The sequence below is a fragment of the Natator depressus genome, chromosome 9, assembly GCF_965152275.1.
Source record: "Natator depressus isolate rNatDep1 chromosome 9, rNatDep2.hap1, whole genome shotgun sequence".
Taxonomy (NCBI): Eukaryota; Metazoa; Chordata; order Testudines; family Cheloniidae; genus Natator; species Natator depressus.
Window position 1 is genome coordinate 78,563,047 of NC_134242.1, and position 21,149 is coordinate 78,584,195.

Consider the following 21,149-nt stretch of genomic DNA (forward strand, 5'->3'; position numbering starts at 1 on the left):
GAGAGCAGCTGGGCGTGCCCCGGGAGGCGGGCGGTGCGGGGAGGCTGGGGCCAGGAGGAGGTCGGGCCCAGTATGTACGACATGGTGCATTAGTAGTGTAGCAGCACACAGGGGCAGCGTTTGCAGGGGTTCGAGCTAGTGCACGAGTAGTCCGTGGGTGTGCACGTGCACCACACAGCTTGTGCTCACTGTTTGAAAAGGGGTGGGTGTGTAAAACAGGGTGGTCAATAGGTGGGCTGTGGGCCAAATCTGGGCCACCAGACTTTTTTTTTTTTAACTGGACCCTGAAATTTTATTCTTTACTCTGGAGTCTGGACCTTAACAAAAAATAATTGACTACCCCATGTATAAAGAGTGTCTGGGTATATGTTGCATGCACACGTAGTTCTAGGTAGATAGATATGCCAAGAACACAGTCTCCGGTGGTGGGTCTTGGGTTTCAGACCCCTGAAAGGGGCACAGTAGTCTGGAAAGGTTGAGCACCACTGTCATATACTGCGTGAGTGCCTTTGTGTTGCTAGGATTAGCATAGTGCAACTAAGGGTATGTCTCAGAGTAGCAGCTGTGTTAGTCTGTAGTCACAAAAAGAAAAGGAGTACTTGTGGCACCTTAGAGACTAACCAATTTATTAGAGCATAAGCTTTCGTGAGCTACAGCTCACTTCATCGGATGCATAAAGTGAAAAAATGGGTGTTTATCACTTCAAAAGGTTTTCTCTCCCCCCACCCCACTCTCCTGCTGGTAATAGCTTATTTAAAGTGATCACTCTCCTTACAAATGAATTTGCAAATGAATTCCAATTCAGCAGTCTCTCCCTGGAGTCTGGTTTGGAAGTTTTTCATAATGAAAGTTGCGATATTACAACAGAAAAACTTCCAAACCAGACTCCAGGGAGAGACTGCTGAATTGGAATTCATTTGCAAATTGTATACAATTAATTTACGCTTGAATAGAGACTGGGAGTGGCTAAGTCATTATGCAAGGTAACTATTTCCCCTTGTTTTTTCCTACCACGCCCCCCCGCCCCCCCAACTGTTCCTCAGACGTTCTTGTTAAACCCTGGATTTGTGCTGGAAATGGCCCACCTTGATTATCATACACATTGTAAGGAGAGTGATCACTTTAGATAAGCTGTTACCAGCAGGAGAGTGGGGTGGGGGGAGAGAGAACCTTTTGAAGTGATAAACACCCATTTTTTCATGGTCTGTGTGTATAAAAATATCCTCACTGCATTTTCCCCTTTATGCATCCGATGAAGTGAGCTGTAGCTCACGAAACCTCATGCTCAAATAAATTGGTTAGTCTCTAAGGTGCCACAAGTACTCCTTTTCTTTAAAGGTATGTCTACACTGGAAACTTCAAAGCACTGCCGTGAGAATGATCCCGTGGCAGCACTTTGAAGTGTGAGTGTGGTCACGCGTGAGCGCTAGGAGAGAGCTCTCCCAGTGCTCCTGGTAATCCATCTCCACGAGGGGATTGACTCCGAGGGCTGGGAGCCCACTAGCACTTTAAAGCCCTCAGACTTGCTGCACTCGGGGGTGATTTTTCTCACCCTTGAGCCTGCAAGTTAGAGCGCTATAAAGTGTAAGTATAGACATACCCTAAATGTGTTGATCAGCCAGATGCAGAATTACAAACAATTTAATTAAAAGCAACTCTCACCTTGCAATTAGTGCTTTAGAACATCAAATTCGAAAGGATCTAATTTAACTTTGTCGCTATTTACTTCTGACGCCTAATCTTGAACAGCGAATGTGCACTAATGGGTATGCTCAAATAAATTCCTTAGTCTCTAAGGTGCCACAAGTACTCCTTTTCTTTTAGCAGGAGGATAGTGAAAGACCAGCCCAGCAAGTCTAAATGTGGAAATAGAATGAATGTAAAACTAGTTCAGCTACCATAAAATGGCTGTTTTTATCACTGGGTTACGCTCTTTGTATTTTCAGTATCTCTTTGAGATAATCTGTGTATTTATATGTGATGACACTTGTGAGCAAAGCAATGGAGTGCAGAGGACCCTCCTCAGAAGAAGGAAGTCAGAAAGAAGGCCTGGCTTTGGGGCAAGTGGGAGAGCCATCTCGTGACTGAATTCCAACACGCACAAGCGATGCTTATATTTTGTTGGAGCTGAGACTTTCTTTTAGAAAGACTGTGCCACATTTATCACAGCTTATTCAGGAGGCATGCTTTTAAATGGTTTAGGCTCAACATTTAATTGAAAAGGGTTTACAGCACCCCATTGTCAATAGAAATGCTGCTGTGGATATCTTTTGGCTTTAAACTTTTCCTTGTAGTACTGGAACTCAAAGGGATCCTATCAACTTAAAAATCTGTCTGAATTTATTTTACTTGCTCCTTAAAGAAGACATTTCAGGTAGTTACCAGCCTAGAAGGCATTTGCATTTAAGCAGTTTGGAAATGTATTGTTCTTTAATTTGTACCCTTACTTTGCTTCTAGGATGGCCAGAGCTTTTGCATTCTGAATGAGCAGAGGTTTGCTAAAGAGCTACTTCCCAAATACTTCAAACACAACAATATTTGCAGCTTCATACGTCAGCTCAATATGTGTAAGTAATGGCTGTTCTTGTGTGTCAAATGCTGCTAAGTTTGCTACCACGTAATATGGAATATCTTTAAACAAAGGAATGGAGTTGACTGGGGGTTGACTGCTCTGACCTTTTTACCCCTGAAGCTGTGGGGTCTAATCTAGAGCCCTGTGTGGGACTAGTGTAGAGGCCTGCGGGAGGACCAGGATCCTGTGGGTCTTGCAAGACCGACTGCCATAATGGTTGGAGTGGGATTAAAAATAGTCCCATACAAGGCTTTAGTCTAGTCTTCAGCTTGGCTCACAACAGAAGAGGTGTATGGTGGTGGAGTTCATCCCAGACTTGGCTTGTATGCCTCACAAACTGCTGCTCACTTGGGTGCTATAGTTGGTCTCTGCTCAAGAGGGTCCAGAGCTAAAATAACAGAGAATGTTGTTTGGGATGATGTATATTGGCAGAGCTGTGCAGGGGATGCTTGCATTCTATATTTGGCTCCAGTTAGTGCTATTAATAATGCATTTTCGTGAGTACTAAACTTATAAATATTTAAAAGGAAGAAAGGCTATATGTACACACATGCATTCGTCTTTTGGAAGACACAATGTTCTAGTCTGTGCTGCATGGTTATGTTGAAACAGGATTAGTCACATTGATACATCAGCTGGATTAAGTTCCTCATTCATAAACAGCTTTTTTTAACGCCCTCCTTGAAAGTATGGTGCATTGTTCTTATAACACCATAAATGTATGCCCTATACAGTTCCTCAGCCAAGGCTGAATGAGGTTCTGCTCCAAAGACACAATACAGTGCTACGCTGCAGAACAAACAGGTTGTTGTCTGGTAGCTGGAATACTTCATGGGACAACTGGAGATAGAAACGATATAGAAAAACTACCCTTAGTGAAACTTCCAGTGTTTATCACTTTAAAATTTTCAGTCAGAATATGTTGTGTATGTGTAACCCCAGGAAAAAGAGTAGGGTACCATGGGGAAGTCCCAGACTTATCAGAAGAGCTGGATGAAATTTATTTTTGACAACAAATGCAAATTTGGGTCAATAGAAACATTTCCACAAGTTCATGTTGAATTCACTATTCTGTTTCGATTTGGAAAGAACAAAATCCAAAAATCAAAATGTTTGTTTTTTCTGTCCACGTTTTCAGAATGTTTTGATTTCTCTCAATTCGAAACAACTTTTCATTTAGAATTTTGCTTCAGTTTCATTAAAGGTTTGCACACCTGCCCCCCCCCCCCGAACCCTCCGCCCCCTCCAATGAAACATGTTGTTTGACCCAAGAACAAACTATTTTTGTGTGTGGGTTTTTTGGGGGAGAGGGTTGCTTGTGTTTCTTCCTCCCCACTCCAATTCGGCCAATGAGCCAAAAAATCAGTTACTCACATAGCTCTGCTTACCTGTGACCCTTCCCTGGGGTATAATTCTTTAGGAACTATATCCGTGAACTGGAGGAGTCAGCTACTGAATGTTCCTGATCACTGCAAACAAAGACACTCTTTACTTTGGAGAGCCTCACTTGTCACGAATGAAAGGAAGGTATTTCATTATTTCAGACCCCTTTTTGAAGGGAAAGGAGGATTAAAAGACTTGCAGAAGAAACAGATTTGCAGTGGCTTGATGGAGTGATACTGGGATTTAGTCATTTCACAACATTCCCTTGGATTATGTTGGGAAGTGATGAAGGAACTCTGCCCTTGGCTGAGTAGATTTGTACAGACTTGTCCACATCTCTGATGGTTAGATTCTATATTGGATGTAGAAGATGAGGGGATCTGTTAATCTCTTGGCATTTAGGGTGAAGTGGATGACCTCTGAGCATCCAAGGATTAAATAAACAGTTACTAGTTATCTTGTGGCAAGACTGGATTTAAACATGTAAAAGCTCCCCTGTCCCACAAAGAAACACAGATGTATGGGGTTTGATATTCCTGCTGGGCCCGGCCAGGGGTTGAGTGCAGTTTTCAGACTTGTTACCCAGAGAGCTGTATCCTGGTAACCAGACAATGTTGTTATTTACGTTGGAAACTTAGGTTGGGAGTAGTAAGAACCCATATTACCCCTCAAGAGTGTGCTATGCATCCTCCTCATAGTATTTATGGCACTGATGGAAGTAGAACACAATGCCACCATGCTATTTTTAGAGCAGACATGCTGCTTTCCTGCTGAGTGATGTGGGGAGAGCGGCACATGTGTGTGTTCATATATAAACTGAGCCTAACTCTCCCCTGGGCTGTTCTCCTCTCCCTTCCCTACATTACTTTGCTAATCGAGGGTAGTACATGGAGATGCAGTGTCTGATGCATTCAGTTGCCATGTGAGGATAAGAGCGAGAGATGAACAATGGGTAAAATCATGGCTCCATTTAAGTCCATGGTAAAACTCCCATATACTTCAGTTGGGCCAGGTATTTACCCAAGGTATCCTAACAGGTCATGTCTCTCTCTAACTTCCATGATTCCTTGGAAATCACCGTTCAACTCTTTCCTCCCAGTCCTATACCATGCCTCCTTTCCAAACAACATCCACTTTCATTCCCCGGGAATGGAATCTGTTAGCCCATGTCGTTACACTCTGTAGTACTGCAGGTGCATTCTCTGGCTGTGAAGTTCAGCATCGGTCAAGTGGCTGGGGAAAGGTTATTTGGTTTCTCTTTCAGGTCCTGCTTTTGTTAATAGCTGTAGCACGTAAGAATAAAGTTATCATCTTACTTGGATTTGGTTTTTATTGTTTAACTGCATGTTTTGAATTTCCTTTTGGCTGCTGAGAGAAATTAGTGCTCTAATCTTTCCTCAACAGATGGGTTCAGGAAAGTGATTGCCTTGGAGAATGGTATGATTACAGCAGAGAAGAATGCAGCCATTGAATTCCAGCACCCTTTGTTTAAACAAGGGAAAGCAAACCTACTGGAAAACATCAAACGAAAGGTATAGTGCACTGAGCGTATTCATTCTTTTATCAAAGGTAGTTTATGTGGAATAAGCTGTTGGGTCTTAGTCCACTTCCTAGCCAACAAATTCTGCATGACCAAAAAAAGCACGGTCTCACTTGTGCACAGATTGTTTTTTCTGCTACCCTGTTCAACAGATAATCTGAGGATTGGGTGTTGCCATATAGACTGAATTCCACATGCGGCCCCTTCAGGTTATCCTGGTGTAATGTAGAGGACGCTTGCCCCATTTATGTTGTACCTCTCCTGAGGAAAAACAGATGACCTTAGTCTCCAGGGCAATCAATCTAGTACACTTTTTTTCCACATACTAAACTCACACACTGAGTCTGTCTTGTAACAGCTGCTTTGTAAAAACAGTATTTGATCATTAGATGCCAAAATCTCCTTACCAAGCAGTGTGCACCCAGAACATTATTGTGCTGAGTGTAGTGTGGACATTCAGCAGTGTGCAAACGTGCATTGAGCTCTGTGGAAGATCCTTTTGGCTCTTGTGTTGCCTGAGTTGTTAAAGACCAGGATATAGATGTGAGGACTAGTTAGGAAGCTACAATTTTATTTTGCTCGATGCCCTATCTTGTGATTTCAAGTTCATGCAGCTCAAGTGGACCAAATATATATGCTGTTCTGATGCTGCTATCTCCTCCCTTCACGCGCACACGCGCGCCCTGCCCTCCCTATTTCCTACAATTGTTAGCTTTTTTGGGTCAAAACCTATTTTCTGGTTCCACAGAGCGAGTATGTTTGAATAGTTGGCTCACGTCGTCTCCTAAGACTGTTATGTTAGATGGAGTCCTCTAACCTGGAGACACAAGGTTTTAATTAATGCCAAGAAAACTCGGATTGAGTCATGGAATAGGCTGGCAAGCACAGTCTTCATTGTGCAGCAAATGTGAATGGTCCTTACAGCAGATAAAATGGCCGTCAGCCTTTCCTGTTTTATGAGCTGGGAGGGGGGAGTCATTGCAGTGTTTGCTATAAACCATTTCAGGCTTCCAACAGCAAAGCAGGCTGGAGTGAAGAGTATCTCCTAACCGAGGCTTTTGAGGGGTCCTTGCACCCTCTCCTATGGGATCTCTGTGTCTGTGATCAGTCTTATGGCCCAGCCACTTAAATACAGACTAAAGGGGGTAAATCCCATTTCATCCAGAGGGATGCTTAATGATTTTTAGTGACAGACTAGCGGTTGAATTTACCTTCTAGCTGTCTGCATGCTCTGGGAGGTTCTCTGGGAACTGGTGCTGTGCTTATAATGAAGCAGGCAGGATCAAAATGCATTTTGATCAGGATACCAAGTATGCATGTTAATCTCTAGTGTATTACTGATTATTAGCATCTGCAGCCACATTAGCATAGAATCAGAGATGGGAAAGAATTAAGTCTCTAGTCCACACCTGGTAATTCTGGATTATCTAGTTGCTACTCTAAATACAAATATCTAGATCCCAGTAAACTTCTACCTTGCTGCCTTGTTGTTGTGATATGGGCTGGTTTCAGAGTCTATAATGTGCAATAAGAAGGGTTTTTTGTAGCTTTCTGGTTACAGCAGGTTTGTACTCTAGCAGTATTGGCAAATTTTCATGTCAGTAATATAGAGAGTCCTTGAGGGGAGAAGACTGAATCTGTGCTAAACTTTCAGCATGATGTTAAATACCCACCCTACCATGATAGTCACACTCCTTTTGGCTTCCTGATTCTGTACGCATTTAAGGCTAAAAGGATCTAAAGATTGTGGAGTATTTAGGGAACAAGCGTGAATGATCAGATTGTGTCTGCACTGGTGTGATCTCTCATGAACCGAAGAATGAGTTTATAGTTCAATTTTACCTAATCCATCGAGGCAATCCAGGCACTGTTCTTCTGCAGAATCAATAATCAAATTGTACTGTTCCTTATAAAAATGAAATGCATGAAGTATAGACCTTAATAAAACACCTGCAACCCAATTCCATTTTAGGTGTCTGCAGTGAGAGCAGAGGATCTCAGAGTCTGTTCGGAAGATTTACAGAAAGTGCTTTCTGAAGTCCAGGAAATGAGAGAGCAACAGAACAACATGGATGTCAGACTGGCTAGTATGAGGAGGTAGATGATGTCTATATTTCAGATGAATTTATATTTTGGACATTGATTGTATCTAATTAATGGACCCAAACTTTAGTTTCCTGGCTTAGGAGTTTCATATTAATGAAAAGCATATAGCTTAATTATTGTCCTGTACTTTCCTTTGAATAATCCATGTTCCAGTTTTCTGTGTTTCATTTACCTACATGGCTCAGCAACTCCAGTATGCAGAGCCTGGGACTGTGAATCTGTTAACACTCATGCAATTTCAGTTTGATTACTAGTCTCAGAATCCATGCCAATGTTTGTGTTCTAGTTGATGATTGCAGCAGGAAATGACTTAGTCTTCCTAAATACAAAACAGGGTCAGTTGTGGTTGTGTGAGGGGAGGTCAGGTGTAAGTTGAATTTGCATGTCCTAGTCTCTCTGTTCCTGCAGATCCATTCCTATGGACACTGGGTTATCCCGTTCTGACCTCTGACAAGCAAGCAGCACCAACCAAAGTTGGTAAGTATTTTCATCCCCTGCTAAACATTCTTTTGTGTTTCTTTGAAGTAGCCATTCAGATTGCTCTGAGATGGTCCTTGCTACACTGAGCCTCTCCTTCTCTGAGCATCACACAGTGATGACCAGTTAGAAGAAAGCTATGAGCATAGGTACCTCAGGAGGCTTCGGATGGACACCTCAGACCAAAATGAGTGGCTGAGCAGCAGAGGATGTGAAAATCCCCAGTACCAATTGGTTGGTCCAGCCTGATGGAGGATGGAGCGAGTTTAACCCAGAGTCTGGATTGATGGGTCTGAGTCACTGATTCCCAGTTACCCAGGGAAGGAATGTTGTCTTCAGTCCCTCAGGCTAGTATAAACTGTGGAAACTGCAACTAGAGCATAGGAAGTAAACTCTCTGTTCATCCCTCCCACCTGATTTATTCTGTGTTGTAGGGAAAATAAAGCCCTGTGGAAAGAAGTGGCTGTTCTAAGGCAGAAGCACAGCCAACAACAGAAGCTGCTGTCTAAGGTACCATTGCAGCCTCTTCAGTGCTACTATCCTTATTCCTGCCTGTCAGTGACATTCCGTGGCATTCTTTCATTAAGTAGAATGACAGATGATGCTGTTGTAGCTGTGTTGGTCCCAGGATATTCGAGAAACAAGGCAGGTGAGGTAATATCTTTTTTTATTGGACCACCTTCTGCTGGCAAGAGACAAGCTTTTGAGCTTACAGAGCTCTTCTTCAGCTCTTCTCTCACCAACAGAAGGTGGTCCAATAAAAGATATTAACTCATCCCCCCCGCGCGCGCGCGCACACACCCACCCCCGTCTTAACTCTGCAAGAGACAGACTATATTAATCCACCCTAGGAAAAGCAATCACAGTTACTATACGTCCAGCGGGAAGTGGGGCAGAGAATTTCAAGAGGAGTGTTTAGGGAAAGGTTCAGGGAAAATGATTGAGCATGTGGGAAAATTAGGAGGCTGAATGAAGGTGGATTGTTTAGGTCCTAAACCAGGGATTTGAAGTATATGTGGTGCATAGAGGTGCACTGGGCCTGTCCCATACAGGACCTGGGAGAAAACCTTGCTGTTCACAGTAGAAATGGGGGAGAACAGAGGCTTTGTCTACACCAGAAAGGGTTTGCTGGTATAGTTCTACCAGCGCACCCTCAGCTTATGCCAGCAGAAGGACAGCATCTACCTTAAGACTTTTGCTGGCATAGCTGTGTCGATTAGAGATGTGATGTGCGTGTGTGTGTGTGGTTTTGTTTTTGTTCTTTCCCACACTCCTAACTGGCATAGATAGCTATGCCATCAAAGCTTTTAAATGTACATCAGGCCAGAGTGTGGGATTTGGGAACTGCAGGGACCTTGGTGGAGAATAGAAAATCATGAAATTGTGAATGAGTACAGCTAAATCTATGAAAAAGGAACAGGAGTACTTGTGGCACCTTAGAGACTAACAAATTTATTTGAGCATAAGCTTTTGTGGGCTACGAGATCTATGGGGGATCTTGAAGACCAGGAGAGCGAGGCTGCTGAATTCTGGCAGTGAAGATTTTTGAAACTGAAAATTTAGGAATTGTCCTGCTGAAGGAACTTCATGGTCTGTCTGGTCTGTATCCTGTCTGTGGTGATCGTTAATACTTCATGCTTCAAAGAAATATTTTAACTGTTAATTCACCTACCTGGGATGATCTAATTTTGGGGGCCCTCTTATTTTTTTTTTTCTTAATCTAAAGACAGTCACGCCAATTGGTAGTATTTATATCTAACACATCTACTCTCTGCTGATAATTTTGTAGCGAAGCCTATACATTGATACTGAGTCGATTCTTGGTATCCATCCATTTGATCACATTTTCTTTTCTTTCCTCAGATCCTTCAATTTATACTAAGTTTGATGAGAGGAAACTACATTGTGGGAGTCAAGAGAAAAAGGTAACTAATTTTGACTATTTGGTGACCAAAGCGCTCTTGTAAAGGTCCCTTAAACGCTTGCTTTTATTATTTTTCCCTCCTTTCCTAGCTCATTCCTTTTTTTTTTTTTTAACCAAGTCATCAAACTTCGTAAATGGAGACTTTTGAAAGATTTTACTTTTTTGGACCATAACACCACTGCTCTCTCTCAGAAAGACGGGTGGTGCATGTCTGTCTATATGCATGTGAGAAAGAAACAGCGGTGGGACGTGTGTCTTCCTAACTGTGCTGCCAGTGCAGGCTTCTTCTGAATTTTGCATGTGCCCTTTTTTTTTTTTTTTTTTTTTTGGTTACTGTTAAAATTGTAGCTCTGCTAATTGAAATGTGGTTTTGTGATTCTGTGGTTTTTATGTTGTGGGGCTATGAAGAGCTTGTCCTAAGAGTTGCTGTCCAAGTTTTTCTGTCCAGACTCTTTTTTCAAAGCAAATATGAGCAAATTCCTTCTCATTCTTATTTATTTATTATCATTTGTATTGCAGTGTCAGAACCCTGCTTATGCTGGGCAAAGCATGTGAAAAAATTATGCCTGCCCCCAAGAGTTTTCCCTCTTATTCAATAAAACGTGTGTGTGTGTGTGTGAAAAATACGAAGGATGAGGATAACAGTAATGAAAGCAAGCATTTTACACCAGCTGTTTGATGGCTTTGAATCTCTTAAATATTAGTCCCTTCCTAGGTGCCCTTAGCAACTGCTGCTGCTATTCTACATAAGCAAGTATGTGAAATTGGGCATTACTATGACTTGTGCTCCTACTCTTAACTATGCATTACAGCTATATATATATAAAAAACACATTTTTTTTTCTTAGATCTCTGACAGATGCCTCAGGTGCCTCACCTTCTAAATTCAGCCGGCAGTATATTCACCTACCTGTGGAGCATGGCAATGTGGTAAATTTTGAGGGGGCACTTAGGATAATGGATGTCTTTGTCATTGTATGGTCTGTTGAGGATATTATGGTTGCAAGATTGCTCAACTTTGGGTGAAACATTTCTGATTCTGATATAGAAAATGTTAAAGCTATTACTATGTCCTCAAAACAATGGAAATACAGAGTCTGATGTTTAAAAAAAAAAAGTCTAAATGTGGAACACCAATTGCAACAAGAATTAAAGACTGAGACCTTAATATGCCGGATGATTGATTTTTTTTTCTTTATATTGTTTCCTGTGGCATGCAGGTGGCTATTTCTGAACATGATCCAAACAGTGAAAATGATACAGGCATCATTATTCAAGATATCACCAACACTGTGGATGATGCCACTGATGAGCTGCTCACTCTAGTGCATACAAGCGGAAGTAATGGGTATGAATGAGAATGTGACAGTATTCAGACATTTTTAATACTTGTCATGGTAACCTAAGTGGCACTGCTTGAATCTAAAAATGTAACAGCCTACACAAATCTTTAAATATATTCAGTGCATTACAGGTTGGTTTGTTTTTAAAAGCTGTTAGAAAACATGAAGGTCATTTGGACGCTAAGTCAGCAAAGCACTTAAGTGGGTTCTTCTCTTTAAACATGGAAATGGTCTGATTTGAATCAAAGTAAACACCTTGAGTTGAATTCTGTGGGACTGTTTACCTGCTTAAAATTAAGCACATGCTCAAGCTCTTACATGCTGAGGCCCTGGTGCGATAATATTCAAAGCAAGCCTTAAAGTTGTTACCCAAGTCTGGGCAGTTACCTTGATTCTACATAACAGTTAAATAAGTGGGGTGAAGAAAAACCTCCAGCCTGCAACCTCAGATTCTTGTAGAATATTTGGCAGGAACAATATAAAACAGCCTAAATGGGGCCATGATGATCTGAAGGTGGGACTCAGTTACTGTATTGGCTGAAGACTCCAATGTAGTTGCCTAACAAATGTTTGTAAATTTGGCAATCTTCGTCTTTAGAAACTATGCCAAAAGTAAAAGGAAGGTCAGTGTTTCTTGTGTGTCTCAGTTAGCCCAGGGAAAAGAGATCTTTGTTCCTAAAGAAAATCCCTGGTCCCTGCATGCTGAATGAGGAACCATGTAAAGCATGGAGTCTTTGAAACACATGGTTTCTCTTTCTCTCAATCTGCATGTCTTACAAAGTCCTAAGTCACACAGTTGTCGGCAACCAATACCAAATGCAGTCTCCCTTCAAAGCTTTGTAGTTCAAGTCTAGCATGGTCTCCCATTTTTAGGGAGGATTTTTTTCAGCTCATGTCTTCAGACACTACTCCAGTTCTTCAAAATAGAATGTTCTATTATAGTGCATTATCTAAGCTATAATAAGTGATTCTCCACCTCTCCTTTTATAAAGGTATTTTCACTAATTTTACAAGGGCCTGGAATGATGAATTGAGCACTCAAAGGATTTAATCTGTCAGACTTAAATAAAAGGCATTGAGAACTGAGATATTAAAGCTTGTAATGGGAAATCTGACAGCCTCTGTGCTGTTGAGGAGGATGAAAATCTCAGGGAAGAAGGCCATCAAGATGGAGTGGAGGGAAATGATCCCATAGTTAGAACCTTCTTCCAGGTGATGTCACAGTATCCTTTCACACTGTGGATACCCCCCTGGGCAAGGGAACCCCAGTTATTAGGAAGAGACAGGTAATAGTAGTGGGTGATCTGATTAGTAGAAATATTGATAGTTGGGGAAGGTAGGGGAGAGGTCATGGAGGCTGGATTTAGGCTGCCAGGTAAGAGATTGAAGTCCAGGACTCCATGATAGCATTCTCTGAAATGCTTCCTGTTCCACATGCAGGGCCAGTTAGACAGTAGAACTTTAGGATCTCAATGAGTGGATGAAATGATGGTGTTGGGAGGAGGGATTCAGGTTTATTAGGAATGGGGGAACTTTTCAGGGAAAGTAGGAGACTATACAGGATGGATGGGTTCCATCTAAACCAAAACAAAACCAGGTTGCTGGCATGTACAATTAAAAAGGTGGTAGAGAAGTTTTCAAAACAAAGGGCTGGGGAAAGTCAACATGTGCAGAAGAGCACCTGATTCAGATAGAGACTTCCCTTAGGGGAGGATTTATTAAAGGAGATGGTCTTTCCTAATAAAGAAGAGAGGATAATAGTTGATAACGTACAGATAGAAACTGAAGAGGAGAAACAGTCAAATGGCAGAGTCCCAGTCTATTACGTTACATAGGGGGGAGGGATAGCTCAGTGGTTTGAGCATTGGCCTGCTAACCCCAGGGTTGTGACTTCAATCCTTGAGGGGGCCATTTGGGATCTGGGGCAAAAATTGGGGATTGGCCCTGCTTTGAGCAGGGGGTTGGACTAGATGACCTCCTGAGGTCCCTTCCAACCCTGATATTCTATGATCTATGAAGCAGATAACTGAATATTGACAAATTTTAAAAATGCTTATCTACAAATGCTAGAAATCTAAATACTATGAACTAGAGTGCCTGTTAAATGAAAATATTGACATAATAGGCATCATAGAATGATAATGGAATGATAATCAATGGGACATGACTACAGCAGAGTATAAAACATATAGGAATGAACAAAGTAGGTCGTGCTGGTGAGGGAGTTGCAATATATGTGAAAGAAAGCATAGCCTCAAATATAGTAAAATCATGAATGATTCAAACTGTATCGTAATAACAAGAATGTAGCAGTAGGCATATACTACCAGCCACCTGACTAGGAAGTGTGATTGTGAAATGTTCAGGAAGATTAGTGAGGCTGCAAAGTCAGAAAGCACAATGGGGATTTCGACGGGCCCCATATTGACTGGGTACATAGAGATAAAATTTCAAGAAATTTCAAAAATTTCAAGCATTAATGACTGCTGCTTGGAGCAGCTAGTCCTGGAACCAGCAAGGGGAGAAGCAATTCTTGATTTAGTCCTAAGTGGAGAACAGGATTTGGTCTAATAGTGTTACACAGATAAAACTAAACAGGATCGTTTCAGGGAACGAGACAAGATGTCACATTTATTATAATAACACAATTTGATTTATGACTAATAACTATGTGTGTGTGTGTGTGTGTAATTATATATATAAAAAAAAAAATGTTCTGCAGCTGCTGTATAGTTACCAGTCCTGAATGTAGCTGAGTTCGTGGCTGGGTTCGTAGCTTGTGGCGGCTAACTGGCCAGGAAAGCCGGGCACAAGGAAGAGCTGGGTCTCTTCTGGGCATGCACCGATGACCTTCCATGTTGGCAGCAGAATGTTACCCTCCAAAGTCTGCCATCTCACCCATCCTTTTTGTAGGCTTTAGTTTGAATCCAGAGTCTATAGGTCTTTGGTGTGATTAATCACCCGTCAATTGCAGACATGACTGTCAGCCTAGGACCTGGTTTTGATGTTTCTTCAATTGTACTTTTGTCCTTTTGCCCTTTTCCTTTTAGGGTGGACTCTTCTTGCTTTGTCAGGGCTGTTGTCTGGATCTTCAGCCGTTGGTGTTTACACTTTATTTCATCAGGACAGGCTGGGGCTAGAGGTTGATTCCATCATCCATACATACCTCATTCACACATCTAATAAGATTAGAGCAGGGTTTTGCAAAAATGAAGGTTGCAGCAAGCTTTTACAAAATGGAGTGAGCATTTTAAAATGGAGTTTGGGACAAGTTAAAATGGAGTTTGAGTTACAATATGGACAAGTGTAAGGAATGGCAAACAGTGAACAGAAGTTACAATGTTGAAACGGTGTAAGTTGCAGCGATTTTAAGCAGCAATTGGATTGAAAGTGGAACTCGGTTAGCCAGTTATTGGGGTAATTGGTTTTATGAATGTTGTTTCATTCATAAAACTTTGCTTGTGAAGTTATATTAATAAAGTGAACAATTAAAAACAATTTCATTGATCAGTTCTACAATAGCTGAACCACTCAATAATGACCATAGTGTAATTACATTTTACAGGGTGGAAAATATGAAAGAAACCCACCACAGTAGTACTTCATGTCAAAAGCAGAACTATATAAAAATAACGAGGTTGGTTAAATATAATTTAAAGGGAACAGTCATAAGAGTGAAATGCCTGCTAGCTGCACAGAAACTTCTTAAAAAAAAAAAAAAAAAAAAAAAAACCACCCCTACGATAGAGGCTCAAACTAAATGCAAATTTAAGAAAAAACCCAACCGGTAATAGGACTAAAAAATGCCACCCTGGCTAAACAGAGTTTAAAAAAAAAAAATATTTTTTTTTTTTAAATTAGAAGTCAAATCCTACTGAGGAAAATAGAATGGAGCATAAACTCTGGCACGTCAAGTGTAAAAATAAAATTAGGCCAAACAAGAATTTGAAGAACAATTAGCAAAAGACACAAACTAACAGCAAATTTTTTTTTATGTATGTTACAAGCAGGAAGCCTGCTGAGCAACCAGTGAGCCACTGGACAATTGAGGTGCTAACGGAGCACTCAAGGAAGACTACCTATTTATGGAAAAGCTAAATTTAATTCTTTGTGTTAGTCTTTGCTGCAGAGGATGTGAAGGAGATTCCCACATCTGAGCCATTCTTTTTAGGTGACAGATCTGAGGAACTGTCCCCGATTGAGATGTCAGTAGAGGAGGTTTCTGAACAAATTAATTAATGTAACAGTAATAAGTCAAAAGGACCAGATGGTATTCGCCCAAGAGTTCTAAAGGAACTCAAATATGAAATTGCAGAACTACTAATTGTGGTATGTAACCTATCACTCAAATCAGCCACTGTGCCAGATGGGAAGGTAACAAATGTAACACTGGTTTTTTTGTTTTTGTTTTTTTAAAAAAGGCTCCAGAAGCAATCCATGTAATTACAGGCCTGTAAGTCTAACTTCAGTATCAGGCAAATTGATTGAAACTGTAGTAAAGAACAGAATTATCATAGCATGAACACAATACGTTGAAGAGTCAAAGTGGCTTTTGTAAAGCGAAAGCATGCCTCACCAATCCATTAGAATTCTTTGAGGGTGTCAAGAAGCATGTGGACATGGGTGATCTAGTGCAAGACAAGCCCAAGAAAGAAACCAACAGAACTCCACTGGCCATCACATACAGTCCTCAGCTAAAACCTCTCCAGTGCATCATCAGTGATCTACAACCCATCCTGGACAGCAATCCCTCACTTTCACAGGCCTTGGGAGGCAGGCCAGTCCTCGCCCACAGACCTGAAGAATATTCTCACCAGCAACTACGCACTGCACCATAGTAACTCTAACTCAGGAACCAAACCATGCAACAAACCTTGATGCCAACTCTGCCCACATACCTACACCAGCGACACCATCACAGGACCTAACCAGATCAGCCACACCATCACCGGTTCATTCACTTGCACATCCACCAATGTAATATACACCATCATGTGCCAGCAATGCCCCTCTATGTACATTGGCCAAACTGGACAGTCCCTACATAAAAGGATAAATGGACACAAATCGGATATTAGGAATGGCAATATACAAAAACCTGTAGGAGAACACCCCAACCTCCCTGGACCCACAATAGCAGATTTAAAGGTAGCCATCCTGCAGCAAAAAAAAACTTCAGGACCACACATCAAGGAGAAACTGTTGAGCTTCAGTTCATTTGCAAATTTGACACCATCAGCTCAGGATTCCACAAAGACTGAATGGCTAGCCAACTACAAAAGCAGTTTCTCCTCCCTCGGTGTTCACACCTCAACTGCTAGAAGAGGGCCTCATCCTCCCTGATTGAACTAACCTCGTTATCCCTAGCCTGATTCTTGCTTGCATATTTATACCTGCCTCTGGAAATTTCCACTACGTGCATCCGACGAAGTGGGTATTCACCCACGAAAGCTTATGCTCCAATATGTCTGTTAATCTGTAAGGTGCCACAGGACTCTTTGCTGCTCTTCTAGCGGATATAGCTCATAGCTCAGTGGTTTGAGCATTGGCCTGCTAAACCCAGGGTTGTGACTTCAATCCTTGAGGGCGCCATTTAGGGATCTGGGGCAAAAATTGGAGATTGGCCCTGCTTTGAGCAGGGGGTTGGACTAGTTGACCTCCTGAGGTCCCTTCCAACCCTGATATTCTATGATATGATATAGTGTACTTGGACTTTCAGAAAGCTTTTGACAAGATCCCACACCAAAGACTCTTAAGGAAACTAAGCAGTAATAGGATAAGAGGGAAGGTCCTTTAGTGGATGAGTAACTGGTTAAAAGATAGGAGGAAAAGGTTAGAAATAAATGGTTGGAGTTCAGAGTGGAGACAGGTAATGGCACCTCCTCCCGCCCCCCAACAATGTGTACTGGGACCAGTACGATTCAACATATTCATTAATGATCTGGAAAAAGGAGTAGAGAGTAAGGTGGCAAAGTTTGCAGACAATACAAAATTACTGAAGATGGTTAAGTTCAAAGCAGACTGAAGAGTTCCAGAGGGATCTGCTAAAACTGGGTATGTGGGCAAGAAAATAGCAGATGAAATTCAATGTTGATAAATGTAAAGTAGTGCAAGGTGGAAAATATAGTCCTTACTATACATATAAAAGGATAGGGTCTAAATTAAATGCTTTCTTGAGTGATAACAATCCTGGACTCATCGTGAGTAGTTCTAACGTCTGCTCATTGTGCTTTGTCAGCCTAAAAAGTTAACAACGTTAGGAATCATTAGGAATGGGATGGGCAATAAGACAGAAAATATCATAATGCCACTATATAAATCCGTGGCACACCCACACCTTGAATATCGGGTGCAGTTCTGGTCGCACGATCTCAACAGGTTTGTTAGAATTAGAAAAAGTAAAGAGAAGGGCAACAAAAAGGATTAGGAATATGGAACAACTTCCATACAAGGAGAGGTTGAAAAGACTGGGACTGTTCATCTTAGGAAAGAGACATACAAGAGGGAATATGATAGAGGTCTATAAAATCTTGATTGGTGTGGAAGAAGTGAATCAGGAAGTGTTATTTACCCCATCACATAACACAAGAACTGGGGTCATCTAATGAAATGAATACATAGCAGGTTTAAAACAAAGGAAATACTTTCATACAACACACAGCCAACCTGTGGAACTTGTTGCCGTGGAATGCCGTGAAGGCCAGCAGTATAAATGGGTTCAAAAAAGAATTAAGTTTATGGAAGATAGGTCCATCAGTGGCTGTTCACCAAGATGGTGAGGGATGCATCCCCCTGCTCCAGGTGTCCCTAAACCTCTGATTGCCATAAACTGAGATTAGACAACAGAGAATCAGTCACTCGCTAATTGCCCTGTTCTTTTCATTCCCTCTGAAGCATCTGAAGGCCGGATACTGGGCTAGATGGACCATTGGTCTGACCCGTTATGGATGTTCTTATGTTTTTATGAAGTATTGTAGTAGCTGAGCTCTCCTGAGACTTTTCATTATGTGTCTTATATTTCTTAGAGAGCTCCAGACCACTCAAGAACATGATCTGCCTGTCTATGAAGCATCGCAGCCCATTGAGTTAAGTCATACAGAACCAGACTATCCAGCCCAAGTTGCTGACAATCCTTTCAAGTCCAGTGCAGTAGGAAATCATGCTGTAGAGCTGCATTCCACACAAGTTAATGCTCCTGAAGATCCTGCATCAGTGATTGACTCCATCTTGAATGAGAACAACTCCACAACTCAAAGCGATGCTTTTCTGGAGAGGTACAGAGTATCTTTATATTTGATTCTGGTGACTAGCCTATATACCAGTATTTTTGTGACATTACATTGTGTTAATTTTATAAAATGCTTCTAATTACAGATGTATGTACATATTGGAACACAGCAAATACCTTTGAAAAGCCTAGACATCCCTCTCTTCCCTTCATTAATCATATATACATACAATATCAGGGCTGGAAGGAACCTCAGGAGGTCATCTAGTCCAACCCCCTGCTCGAAGCAGGGCCAATCCCCAATTTTTGCTCCAGATCCCCTAAATGGCCCCTCAAGGATTGAAGTCACAACCCTGGGTTTAGCAGGCCAATGCTCAAACCACTGAGCTATCCCTCCCCCAGAGACCCCACTCCTCATTCAGAAGCTTTGGAAAAAAGATGAGTCTTGCTCCATATGTAGAAGGGTCAGCACAATCTGTACTAGGTTAGGGGGAGTGAATTCCAGAGCTGTGAGTCATTCACAGAGAATGCATGCCCTCCAGATACTAAAAATCTCAGGATTGTCCCCTCAAATGGCCCAGCTGTCAACTACCATGGCAGTTTGTGGAGAGAGAGGCAGACTTCCTGCTAGTCAGGAGTCATGCTGTACATGGTAGGACTTTAAAAATCAGAGTCAGCAACTTGAAATGTACCAAGAAGAAATCGGAAAGCCAGTGGAGTTGTTGAAGATTTTGTGTAATAGTTCCATGCAGCTGGTGCTATCAGGCAGGCAGCTGCAGTTTCTAAGCCCTGGTCTACACTGAGGGGTGGGGGAATCGATCTGAGTTACGCAACTTCAGCTACGTGAATAACGTAGCTGAAGTCAGCATTCTTAGATCGACTTACCGCGGTGAGTCGACTGCTGCCGTTCCCCCTTCGACTCTGCCTGTGCCTCTCACAGCGGTGGAGTACAGAAGTCAACAGGAGAGCGCTCGGGGGTCGATTTATTGCGTCTAGACGAGACGTAATAAATCGACACCCCCCCTCCCCACTGGATCGATCGCTGCCCACCGGTCTGGCGGGTAGTATAGACATACTCTAAGGGACATTTGTAAGCTGGCTCCCTGTGGAGCATTTGCAGTTATCCAGGCTACAAGTCACAAAGGTATGCACAGCATTCGTGAAGTCCAGATCAAAGAGACATGGTCCTGAATACTTTAAAGTGAAAGCAGCTGTCTTCATCTATCACTGCTGCTAGTAGTAACTGGTGATATGCAAGTACTCTCCAGCTGCAAACCCCTTGAGCAAAGTAGTTGTGGTAGGAACCATACACTTCTATTCTTTGCCTGCAACCCTCTATCATATACTGCATCTTGTTCAGAGTTAGCTTTAGCCAATTTGTTCCCCTCCAAATGCCATTCTCAGTCAAGCACTAGGAAAGTAAAAAAAGCCAAACCCTCTGGATCTGATGGGAATATTAGACACAGATCTGTGTCTCTAGTATCCTGATGGCATCCCAGCCCAAATCAATCTCGCTATCTCTTCCACTTGCTCCTCATACACATTGAACAGGACTGAATGGAATCCGGCATGAAAGAGCCCTCGTGGAAAAGGAGTAACTGTCCAAAACAACACACTCAGATCAGCCTTATGATACATGGGATCAAAACGTTCTGAGACGACAGCCCAGGCAAAAAAAGCATGTGACCGCTGTAAGGAGAATGCTGCAGAAGGCTGTGTTCAGTAAACCCTGCAAGACAGGATAGCAGTATTGCGTCACTTCTTAAATTTAAAAAAAAAAAAAACAAAGCTTTTCCTCAACACAATAGTTTGTAACATACCCACTCCAATTCTTCTGTCTTCAAATTGATAAGTGGTTTGAGTTATTGTTTCACAAACTATTCAGGGTTTCAAAGGAAAAAAATAGGTGGAACCTCTAAAGTAATTTTTTTTTCTGCTGTATCATACAGAAAGCTGTTGGTCATGTGTGGCTAATGGAAAGCAGGTATCGTCTGTTCTCAATCTGTGCCAGCATTCTCAAAATAAGCCCGAGATGAGGGTGATGCTTAATACTACTTGGCAGGATCCAGTGGAAATAGGTCTCATTTCCTGAAGCTGAGCATTGTATATTCTGGGTAAAAATCTCTAACTTAATTGGATCTGTCAATATTATAACATGGCAAGTACCTATTCTAAAAGTGAATGTTAGCATACACGAGGGGAGCAATAAACATCTAGCTGGACTTCTCCCAACTGCCCCAAAAAATCCTTTGCCTCTGGCAGGGGTTTGAGGCTGTCAGCAGTGAATTTATATGCTGCTGGGAAAAGAGGTTAGGCTGATCAGCCCCACAAACTGAGGTGCTTTCTTATCCTACAGAACAGGTATCTCAGTGACAATGATCATGAAGGTTTACACATCCAAGTTCTGGAGCAGGTGGAGAGTTAATTCTCAATGGTCCATTCAGCCTTAGCTGGGATTGCAAATAAGGGGACCAAATAGTGCCATTTTTGTGGGTTCTCTTTTTATCTAATGTGGACTCCTATCCAATAGAAGCTGGACTGAGACTAGCTCCACATAAGCCACATGGAAAACCATT

General features: G+C 41.9%; 1 protein-coding gene across 2 annotated transcripts in view; it reads left to right on the forward strand.

The window, feature by feature from the left end:
• Positions 1 to 21,149, forward strand: part of LOC141993099 (heat shock factor protein 3-like) — a 33,113-nt gene that overhangs the window by 274 nt on the left and 11,690 nt on the right. Inside the window, exons 2-9 of one of the 2 annotated variants that reach the window (XM_074962376.1) lie at positions 2,459 to 2,567; positions 5,360 to 5,487; positions 7,468 to 7,592; positions 8,513 to 8,588; positions 9,942 to 10,003; positions 10,851 to 10,932; positions 11,223 to 11,350; positions 18,371 to 18,619. In XM_074962376.1, the coding sequence (XP_074818477.1) occupies positions 2,459 to 2,567; positions 5,360 to 5,487; positions 7,468 to 7,592; positions 8,513 to 8,588; positions 9,942 to 10,003; positions 10,851 to 10,932; positions 11,223 to 11,350; positions 18,371 to 18,619 (959 nt within the window). The remainder of the gene's footprint in view (positions 1 to 2,458; positions 2,568 to 5,359; positions 5,488 to 7,467; positions 7,593 to 8,512; positions 8,589 to 9,941; positions 10,004 to 10,850; positions 10,933 to 11,222; positions 11,351 to 18,370; positions 18,620 to 21,149) is intronic. The other variant, XM_074962377.1, reaches the window with a different exon arrangement.